This window comes from Rhopalosiphum maidis, chromosome 3 (assembly GCF_003676215.2).
Source record: "Rhopalosiphum maidis isolate BTI-1 chromosome 3, ASM367621v3, whole genome shotgun sequence".
NCBI lineage: Eukaryota > Metazoa > Arthropoda > Insecta > Hemiptera > Aphididae > Rhopalosiphum > Rhopalosiphum maidis.
In genome coordinates, this window is record NC_040879.1 from 36005718 (window position 1) to 36018424 (window position 12707).

Here is a 12707-nt window from a genome sequence, read left to right on the forward strand (position 1 = left end):
CGAATAGGTAAAATAAAAATAGGTAGGATCTTTTAAACTAAGACGCCCTTTAGATATTTCTCACATTTTTTATAGTCGAATAACTTAAGTGCATGAATATTTTTTATTTTATTTAAATGGAATTATATTTTTAAAAACCAGTTCTGTGATTTTATTTTTTTTACCCTTAAAACTCTATAGAATGATTAAAAATGAACTTTGAATTATTTTCACGACTATTAAAAAAACCAGTTTCCCCGGAAAATTGTGAAATGCTGACTTCCAGGCAATAGTCGTACAAATACATGCTAATAGCGTGCTAATGTTTGGCAAAAAAATTATGAAGGTAAAAAAGTTATTATTTCACTTGCAGGGGCTGATGTAACGTATTAACCCCCCATGGTTTTTTATAAATTACTTGTAAAAACGGGTCGTGCAATTTCCAAAATTAGCCGTATAAATCCATACTATTTAGTGACCTAGTTTTATTTAAATAAGTTCAAATAAATAAATTAAATGCAAAATAAACTTTTTACTTGGATTTGTATAGATATAATTTAAATAGTATCTGATCGAGTATATTTTTGGTCTATTCAGTTAAAACAGTAAAAACATGCAAATGTTTGAACATACGGCACCTATATATAAGTATTAAAATATTATTTACAGGATGTGCGTAGATACTTGAGTATCTTATGTACCTAGAAACAGCCGCACCAAACAACCATATATCAAGGTTGTCTCAGTTTTAAACGAGAATCAATATAACCACACCCTGCAGGTGTATCGGTCACGTTTATACATAAATACTAACAGTGGTGAAGCATCATAGGAGACAACCGTCAACCCACTTATAAATTTCAATAAAAACGTATGTAATATGTTATTTTGCGAAATTAATTAATTTTAGTATAGTAACCTATCGTATTTTAAGAACTGTATGCAACCAATCCGACATTATGTTTGTTTACAATTAATAAAAAAATAATTATATACATGATATAGACATCGTCGTTGAATTCTGCTTGGCAAGGTATGCTTAAGGTTATTAGAAAGCTGGCGAGATGAACAAAGGTGACGTTGCTGACCAAACTTTTATACTGCATACCTAATAGGTATACCATAATACCATGGGCGATTGTAAACTCCGCCAGAATACCAGTTAAGATAAAAAGGTAATAAAAGGTCTAATGTAAACTCCGCCAGTTTTTTTCTTACCTGAAATAGGTATATGTAAACTCCTCCAAATCAAAAAAATTCGAAATCAAAAAAATAAAAAATGACAGTGTTACAGGATGTTATAAATATATACTAATGTAGTAATACAAGACTTAGAATATTTGCAAATTGTATCACATCATTTTAGTTTACATACATAACATAACTTTATATTTTTGGATTATTAGGTATAACGATTATTTATTATGATTTTTTTAGTGTTTTGAATATTTAATGTGAACGATATGATATTATATTATAATATAACTTTTTTTTAATAATATATGATATTAATTTTATATTACTACTTGATTTTCTTCACTGGCCGCGTTTACATGAACTCAATTTTACCTGATTTTTTTAAGTGACAGAGTTTAGATGATCCCAATTTTACCTTGTTTTTTTAGATAATGATTACTTTTGCTGGCTTTTATGTATATAAATCTATATTATCGACATTATGTCATTATGTGTAAATCGTATTCTATTATTTATTGCGATTTGCGAGTAATATTCATTTTCGTTGACCGCATCTTGTTTAGTGTTAATCGTTAAGCGTGTTTATGTACAATAGTTTTCACGAATATAAAACCTTTTATATTTTATTTTCATTCATTTTTTTTATTTAATTATAATTGATTCTATAGATCTTTTTTAATTGTAATAAACACATTTTTTTTAATCAAAAATGTTACTGCTATTTTAGAAATAAATATTATAAATTTTTATACTAAAAAATTATTTAAAATACTTTACTATAAATAGTTGTTTTTGGATAATATTTTGTAACTACCAATTTAAATAATATTTTATTTAAAAATGATATAAGTTATTTTAAAAGCATTTTTTTTTTTTTTTAATGCTGTTACTTGTTCAAGGTGATTGGATATGGCCATATGGAAAATATAAGAAAACAAATTCCTGATTCCCAACAGCTGCACGAATGCATTATTGATGGTGCAGAAATAATATAGGTTTTTATCGAATTGAAATAAGAGGTAAAACGATAAATGTGACCAGTCCGAAAATATGTTGTTGTGGACAAAAAGGATAAGAAATAAATTCATTGAATTAAACAGGATACAGAGTAACAATACTTAGTACAGGTGAATAAAATATGACCGTACTCAAACTGAAATAATAAACTGACGTTTTCTTGTTTTCTGCAAAACCATCTGCAATCCTTTAGAAATTCACCAACACAAAATACAAAATATCCTATCGAGTTTATGCACTCGATTTAAACTGCTGGGTACAGTAACATTTTTATATTACAATACTGAACAACATAATATTAACGTATATAGAGATGAACGCAAATACATACACAATAAACTTTAAAATACAATTATAATAATTAATGATTATATTCATTAATCATTAATGGCTAATAAGACTGTATCATTATCCACTTTTACGCATATGATAATAACATATACGACACCGCGCGCCATACACATATTTTAAGTCGTATAAAGATACATTTTTAATACATTTTTTTTAAAGTTCTTTTTTCAGCATACTGCATAAGGAGACCGGAGAAGCATTTACAAATAATATGTTAACAACGAGTCATTATTTTTCTTATAAATACCTATCTAATAACTGACGTCACAATTTGATTTTCAAACGTCCATAAGAAATAAATTAGACTCCACAACTATTTTTGTAACAAAAATAAAGCGTTTGTTTTTCAAATTTTACGATATTTCAAATAAATATTCACACAAAAGTAATTACTGTTGAGAATTTGAAAATGATTTCTATGTTTTGTTGAAATCAATTTTTGAGAATTGTATTTAATTTAATTGTAATACTCTATTGATTTTTTAAAACCAATTTCTATTAAAACATAACAAAATTATCACTTTATCGGTTGTTTATTACTTACATTTTAAATTCATAAATTCGTAAAATTCAAAGAACTTAAAGGGAATTTATGAAAAAGCGTCTAATTATTTACACTATTATATAATTAGTGCATCAAGTCGCGATAGCTAGACGGTGCTGAGTGGAGTCGCTTCAGTTTTAAATAGAGTGGTGTTGGGGTGAGGGAGGGGCAACAATTTTGACCACCTCTAATAGATAATTTGATAAAACCATGTTTTGTATTTTATTTCAATTTAAAACATCAACTTACAATTAAATAAAAAAATATATTTTTAAGCTATTAGAGGATATTCTTTTTGTTTTCATTTTTGAAAATACATGTATATCCACTGCTCAAAAATAAAACTACAGAATAGATTAAATGTATTCAATTTTGTCCTACAAAAAACAGTGGCAGAGTGTCTGGTAGGATTACGCAGAAAAACCAATTTCGTTGGACGTCGCAGTATTCTTTCGTTGGGTCGGGTATGTATGAACGAGTATAAAAATTATTATTAATATTTCATTAATAAATAATAATAAATAGCACTAATTACCAATTTTTCATTTCCAGTACACAATATAATGTTTTGAGGAGATATTATAAAAATAGATATTTTTTTTTCACAAATATGAGCAACAACCGGCACCGGCTCATTTGCTGCTTTTAAAATTATACAGGGGCAACGCATGAACCCCCCCCCTCTCGCCCAATACCAAAGGACGCCATTAATCGCTGGCCGTAATGTAGTAGTCTAGTAATCATTAATAAGATTTTTATTTTACAAAAATAGTTGTAAATTGCAGATCCTATTTTCTGGAAAACTGGAAATAATAACAACTATAACGATGAGCGTTTCCCCTCAACCCTCCCAGTACGCGTAATAGTAACAAAGTCCCATGAGTTTAAACACCGTAAAAAATATGATATTTTCAATTTTCATTGCAGAATCATTTAAATTTGGAACCCACATTTATAACACATAAGCTGTAGACTATACTCTATAGTACCAGATTGTAAATAACATTGCAAAATAAATTTATACATAGAATTTAAAGACTAGACTACTATACTTACTAAAGAAAATAATATTTATCATTATAATATAAATTATACCCAACATAATCCAGTGGACCGTAAAATAATTAATGATTTTGATTAAGGGAGCCTCAATAGTTTGACATTAAATTTAGGAGGACAAAAAAGCCATATCTAAAAAGTTTGAGAAGCACTGATCTACATAAAATATGTTGTTGTTTAAAAAAATATTTTAAAAACTCATGGACCCACTTAGTATACTACCTGTAATTAACAACTATATTTGGGACCCGACTAGGATGCACCGTAATTAAAGTGAATTTAATAGTTGTAGTCGTCTTAGAACACTTTGTACGGTCATATATAAAAAATGAACCATGGACAGTTTGTACTACTTATATAAAATAAAAAATCTGCCTATACATTTTATAAAATTTATATCATTACACATAAAAATAAATAGGTATACCTAGGTAATATTATAGTCTTACTGTAGAGTTAAAATTGAAATAAATAATGAGCCATTAACATAATAAGATAATATAAAAATACAATAAATAATGAGAGTTTGTAATTTGCACTAAAATGATTATTTATTTGTTCGATTATCGAATATTCGATCTTGAAATATTCGATTATTCCTCGATATCCTCGTTGACGTCAAGACCAAATGGACACGAATGACAATAATAATTTTTCGGAATTTTTCGCATTATTTGGTAATATATTAAATTATAAATTCAAGCTGCTTTGGACCCGTATAATAATAAATTGATTTCAAGAACTTCATTCATTAAATTAGTTCCATATAAATACAAAAAACTTGTATGTATTAAAACAGTAAAGTATAATAGCAATTAATATGCATCTACCTATATTTACTTTTTTTCAATTATAAATTATTATTTCCAGATCATTCCACCTTCAATTAACCGTGAAACATAAAATGCTATCAAAACAATCAACAATAAACTTTTTTATATTCATAATTATACGATTTTGTATAAACTTACAACAATATGTCATATGTGAATAAGCTCAGCTATTTTATAAATAAAAACTAAATTAAATGTATATTATTATATAGATACTTGTAAATTGTTACACTATCAAGATACTATCGAAAAAATAATCGATTTTAATTTTGCAAATTACAATTCCTATTTCTTATTACCTGAGGGTGGTGCAAAATACATATCCTTATTTTGGTGCAAATTACACATGTTGTATATATTTTGGGTCAATTTTAGTGCAAATTGACTACAAGCCTAAATTATAATACACATATAAACTTTAATACCTACTTTAAATACTTATTGGTTTTTAAAAATGATGAATTTGTGTGAACAACCATGAATTATATATGAACTTGAAAAATCAATTTATTTAGTTGTAGTTATATGTACAGACTTTGCAACGTTCGTTGTCGATTGTGGATTTAAATAACCGATTTTTGGGACACGAGTTTAACCTTTCCAAACACAACTTAACATATCAATTAAATTCTGGGATGCGAGTAAGATATATTGATTGGAACGCTAGCGAAAATTAAACTTGCCGGTGTAGCATACAATACGTTTTGATAATGCTAATGCTGCTAATGGAATAATATTGAAGCAACGATGATCTTCAACAACAAGATAAGTATTTATCGATATTGCTTTACAATTCAATTTCTGGTTTGATGAAACATGAATTAATATTTATATTAGACAATGACAGTTTTTTTAATAATTTTTTAATGTGAAACATCTATTATTGGCGTGCCTTGAAAGTAAAACGATCCGTGACGACTTGATGTCTCTTTGTAACCGTTCCTTGTGGCCCACTGCCGTTGTTGAGTGGTGGCGGCGCTTATTAGTAAATGTAGCCCAAAACAACGGCGCACGGCGACAAGTTTCCCTTCGTAATATTCTCATATATCGCCGCTCATACACACGGTATAATTATTAACGTCTTTCTAATATTGTTGTTATTGCATTAATATTTTATAAGTAATGTTATTGATTTTACTCCATATTTATTTAAAAAAATTGTGCTTATCAACAATAATATTATTAAAAGTAAGATTAATTTTGTGACATTTATGTGTTTGTTACGTGTGTATTAGTTATATGAAATTATATTTCGTTCTTGAGCACTGGAGAATAACTGATTTAAGGACAGTAATTTTCTGTCCACGTAGGTAGATATACTCTGTTTCAAATTAAGGTAGATATATACCTAATATTATAACTCGATGTCTCTACTTACGATATAAATATATAATCATAGTTTTGTATTACTTGGTATTGAAGATAAAAAGAATAAGATAATATATTTTATAAGTTTAATATAGCAAGAATAAAAAGATGCACATAATGTATATAATGTATAGGTATATTACGATTAATACATTCACTTAGGAAATAAATCTTAAATATAATATATATTTAATTAATTATATTTATTCACATAATATATAAAAAATATAAAAAAATATATACATACATATAAATATTTTATATTATGTATACATGAAATATTCAAATAATATATACGTAAAATAATTAACTGCACTATGTTATAAGCAATTTATTTTTAAATAAATGACCGATATAAAAATAAATTTTCTTTAAATTTCAATTCAAAAGAATATAATATTATAATATATTACATTATTACAATATTAATATAGGTCAGTGGTAGGCAACTTGTTTGAACTTTCGGGCCACATTTTCACAAAGAGCTCGTGGGGCAGAGAAAAATAAAAATCTTAGATTATTAAATTATGTGCTATGAATAATTTTAAAACTAATTTTAAAATAATAAAACGTGTAAAAAAATTTCGTCGTTCATGAATTTAAAGCAGACCGTATATAATAGCTACGCGGGCCATCGGTTGCGGACCACTAATATAGGTCATGATATTTATATTTTTTAACATTTTTTCTTGTATGTATACAATTATTAAATATTTTTTTTTCAAAAACAAAATGTGAAGAAAAGAGTATAAAATATCCTTTAAAGTTTTTTTAAAGTAGAATTTGTATCTATATATTGAATTTGGATAATTCATCCGAAGAGGATAGAGTGGTTAATTATTTTAACCTAAATTGAAAATAAAATTATACTATATTATCTATCATATTACATTACATGTACCTCCTGAATACAAAAAGTTCGTTTGCCAAATCTAAACTGTAATCTACTGTTTATTTAAAAAAAATATACCTATTACCTATCAATACGCTACTGAATCCAACATCAACGTGTATAAAATATTTTCAATCCTTTACATATACGAATAAATTAAAATCAAACAGTTTTTTGAATCAGTACCTATAAATATGTACTTGGATATTAACAAAAACTTACTAATTCAATGAGTAGTGATAAGAAATGCCGTTTTAACCTAATGTCGATGATATATACCACACATACAACATCTGATTCTATAGAGATCCGTTGAGCGGTGTCAATATCAACGGATACGTGTCGGGTGGGAGAGCCAGTCGCGCCTCGGGTATCGCTAATTCAGCAGTGGCCTTTACTTCGTACCTCTGTAGTATGCCGGCTAGCAGTACTAGCCCGAATCCGGAAACCAGTTGCTGTCCAATGCACGTCCTTTTACCGGTGCTGAACGGCAGAAAATATTCCGGCTTTCGAATGCATGACTTTGCCCCGGATTTGTGATGTATGAAACGATTGGGGTCGAATACGCTAGGATTATCCCAGTACTGCCGGACTAGTGTTGATTTCATAGTTGTTAATGATTACACATGTGCCTTTTGATATTTTGAATCCTATACAAAAGCAACCAAAACATAAATACATGTTTTATTAAAACAATATATAATTTATAAATGTATAAGTATTATTTAACCAACCCTGCGGGCAGGCGCGTTGCCAGAGGGGTGTTTCAGGTGTAGTATCAGCCATGGTATACTCACAGATTTACATTTTTTCTCAAAAACAATTGTAATGCGTTTGTACAATAAAGTATACGTAAAGTTATTAATCGTATGTGTACAATTTTGTCGATTAATTTTGAATAACACCCCCCTTAAAATTCCTGGCTATAAACCGCCTGCCTGCAGGGGTATCGCGATTGGTTTTAAATATTTTTCCCTATTTCCAATGCAGGCATGTTAAAAATTGTTATTTCTGATAAATTATTAATTTAATCATCGCACCCATTAAGATCGAAAAATATTTTGTCAACGATTTGCTACATAGTTCGTAAAAATTGAAAAAATGTATTATTTATTATCGATTGTAGTTTATTGTATGTATCATCTCTAAATTAACTACTTTTTTCTAATACTGTCCGATTTGGGTTTACCACCCATTAGAATTAGGTATCATCGGTATACGAACCCAGTATTCATACGATTTCCACAGACTTGTTGTAGAAACCCCCACGACATCCTAAGGAATTTCCAAGTAAACCAAGATTTTAGTCTCTTCATTAACATTCGTATTTTTCTGGACTATTGTTTTCTTTACCTCTGATGGTAGTGTCCTCGGTTGCCACGTGAGGCACAATGGGTGATGAAATGACACGCAGAGTCTCGAACATAGTGGCCTCGGTGTATGGCATGTTCGGTTTGTCATAGAGACGTACCAAACGTTGGCCACCAGTGACTTGTTGGGCTTCGTCTCGAATGGCCTGGGCCACGTGTGGCCTTGTGGCCACCATGGACAGGGTGAGCATGACCATGTTGCCGACGGCCGAATGACCACCGATGAAGTCTTCCAGTTCAAACAACACGTGGTCCATTTGGAGCCTAGGCTCCTTGCGCAAGTTTATGAGTAGAGCATCCGTAAAGTCTGTGGGTTCTTCCTCGACGTCGTCCTCGTCATCATTACCTTGGCAGTCGTTATCCATTGTAGCTGACACAGCCTTTGTGTAGCTGCTCCTCTTTGATACGATAGCATCCATCATGAAACGTCTAATGTACACCGACCATGTAGACAGCTTTCGCATGTGGCCCACGTAAAATGGCTTTAACCACGGTAAGAAGTCCATCGCGTAACCTTGGTTGATGTCCCAAAATATCTCGTCAAACGTTCGGACCATGGTCTGGAACTCATGGTCACCGTAATCAAATTGTGTCGAACACATGAACCGTGTGAACATGTTTGCGCAGGCCATCAGTAAAGGCTGTTTCACCTGCACCACACGCTCAGAACCGTGAACGGTAATAGCAGGCCAACGATTTTAAAAACACTTCTAATTCATCAGACGCTATAGAGTCTAGCAGTCCATAGTTGGACGAACATACTTTGGGTGAACAGTATGTTCGAGCAATCTTCCGTCTGGTCTCTTGAAGCCATGACCAATCGCACAATGCCAACGCTAAAGAAAAGACAACAATTATATGTAGTGATTAATCAGATTTTCCAAAATTGTGGTACGGATTTTACGTAAAAAATATTTGATAACTTATCAGATAATTTACGTACCGTATCAAATTTACGATAACTTTTTTTTTTAACTTTTATTAAAAATTGTTTTATAGTGTACATGTTAACAAAAGTTACAATATTATGTAAAGAAAGCAATACAAATATAAAATAAAGCAATAGCAGGTAGTCTTTAATCTCTTTATTAAAAATAACAATTGATAATTGTTGTTTTATTAAAATGTAATATAGGTAATTTATTTATCAAAATAAAAAATATTTACAATAATTCTTATCTCTTTACACTTATAAATATAAACATAATTATCAAATAAACTCTACTAAAATGTATATTAAAATATATTATTAATATTAAAATTAATATTGTTAAATTCCTTTTTCTGTTTAATTTATAAACTTAAATATAGTATTACTATTAAATATTATAGAATACTATACGATTAAATAAATAAATCATAAAGTGAAAAAATAAGTGGCTGAAGTTCATGTACAATATTATAATATTTAGTGTTTAAAATTGATGAATTGATGTTTAGTGCTAAAACGCCTAAAACAAAATACTCAAGAAGAAAAGTCCTATAACTTAAAAAATTATTTTCAATAAAGTTGACTATTTAGTCTAAAATGAACATTGTTTGAGCTCAAATAAATCCTTTAATAAATAGTAAGTATTCAATTTTTTCTATACAAAATAATAAGATAATAAATCCTTATTTTGACGTTTTATTAGTAATTTGATTAACAACTAAATCAGTTAGCGTAAATAAATATATACAATATACATCTATAATTATAATAAATAGTGGCGTTAGATACAGGTTTAGCGGATCTAGATGCCTACCCCCTCTCGAAATTCCGAAAAACAACGAGTGACCTAAAAACATTACAATATATTATTATACCTACAAATCCGCGAAAAGAACTAAGTTTACAAATTATTTTTATAACTTATAACGTTATTGATGTATTGTCGTCTATATATATATATATATAAACGTTATAATTTACTATTTATTTATTCATAGGCATCAGCTCATCTACAAAATATGTAAGAAATAAAATATAACAAATGACAAAAATTGTAATCTAAAAATAAATATAACATAGTGTATTAGTAAATAATTTAAATGATACATAAATAACAATATTGTTCAAGTTATATTAGAAAAAATTAACAACATGAACAAAATAATCATAAAATATAAAAATAAGAAATGACTTATTAATCTAGTATGCACCTAATGACCATGGGGTACACAATCAGAAACATCTAAGGTACAGTATTTTTTTTATCTTTCTTTTCAATTATTTTTTTCTTCGATTTTCATTTTGGTATTTACTTATAACTAATTAATCTTTCCTTTTTTTCTTATTTTTGTTTAATTCCTGATTGTTATTTAATATCTAAAGCTTAGATTTCAATGCATTTGCATTTGTGTCTTACACTGATTCTTTCCATACTACACATGTATTCCAAGTACTAAGTACTCTGTGTTTCACAAAATTGTTTTGGTATATTTTTGCATTTTGCTGATTTTGTACTTTTAAGCGCAATTTTTGACGTTTTTTATACATTTTTTAATTTTTTTAGTACATTTATGACTTACTTCTCGTATTATGGCTGGAAAAATTGACTTATATAGGTACTTACAGTATTAAATAGTACTACGTAATATAAATTATTTTCATGTTGAAATTAATAACAGGTAATATTAGGTAATATGATTATAAATTAGACAAGGCTGAAATTATTATTCCGGAAGACTTAATGCTAAACGATATGACATTTTTCAAGTCTGCTGCTATCACCTCAATATTGCTATAGAGAGGTCATTTTCAGTATATAAAAGCTTGTTGGCAGGCAACTGTCGATCATTTAAGTTTCAAAACACATATTAAAGAAGCTCTTAAAATGGATAGTGTAATTCAAATTTACCTAATTTAATTTGTAACTTATTTTTTTTATATTATTATTAGTTTAACACAATAATTTAAATTTATTTACTAAATAATGCATTTTTTGGTATTCTTGAGAGCATTTATATCCAAACCTTATTAATATCGTATTTCAACAACGATATCGATTTTTATTCAAAAACAGTTATAATATACTCACAGTTGTTTCGGTCGCCGGCGAACAGCACGTTGTACCGGAGAAAGTCGGGCCGGCCACCAAACTTGGAACCGTTGGTGATGAGCACTTCCTTGATGGACGGATAATCGTTGACGATCACGCACGGCATCGAACCCATGGTCATGGCGTAGACGGGCCCGTACTGGCGGGCCAGCTCGGCAAACCGTCGGAACGGCCTGTCCCGGTGCCCGTCCATGGCGTGCAGAGCTCCGATGATCGGGTAAGCCACCGGGCCGCTCAACCCGGTAGCCGGCCGACGACACGCTGACACGGCTGCCATTACGAGGAGTAGCACAAACAGCAGTGAAGATAGTGCGACGGCGACGGTACCGACCCCGTCCACTTCCCAGTTCGTGGTGTCCATTTCTGCCCGTTTGCCGCCCGTTGGCCGGTGGTGGTTTACTGAGCGCGTCCCCGATGACTACCCCACACGACGGTGAGCACGCACGCGCGCATGCGCGTCAACGCGTACGCCTGTGAATGCTGCGACCACCGCAACAGTTGGCCCAGTCTCCCACTCACAAAGGCGCTTCACTGGAGATATTTTTTGCAATATTATCGCAACGACGGGTTTGCGGATGATGTGACAGAGAAACTCGACCTCGGCCGCTTTACCACGGGGGTATATTATCGTAAGCGATGCAAACGGATGCGGAAAAGCAATAAAAATAAAGTTAACAGTAAGACCTGGACCGTACAGGAAATGTCTTCTGTGGAGCAGGAGACGGTGACGGAGATGACGACGATGACAAAGAGACTTCACGCTATATAATATTATTTAATATTTTATACGCTCGTAGATGGCAATATTATTATTTCGTATGATATTATTAGATTCTTTGGCTGATGTGTTGTGAGTTCCGACGGTGCGGGAAACGAAGACGAAATCGTGCCTCGAACTTGCAGTGCAGTCAGCGATGCTGGCGATGATCGGCAAAGGGTAATTATTTGTTTATCTCAAAAATGTAACGTAACATATCATATTATAAAGCATTATGTATCGCATATTTTGTAAAACTCGGTTTTGTTGAAGTCACGCGCGCGCCCGAAAAATGAAAC

General features: G+C 30.5%; 1 protein-coding gene across 1 annotated transcript; it reads right to left on the reverse strand.

Moving 5' to 3' along the window:
- Window positions 1–7539: 7539 nt before the first annotated feature.
- LOC113558012 (cytochrome P450 307a1-like) lies at window positions 7540–11961 on the reverse strand. Its single transcript, XM_026963541.1, is given in 5 exon segments — window positions 7540–7824; window positions 7826–7890; window positions 8594–9296; window positions 9298–9446; window positions 11631–11961. Coding segments are annotated over 5 exon segments (1500 nt in total). The 5' UTR covers window positions 11929–11961.
- Window positions 11962–12707: the final 746 nt, after the last annotated feature.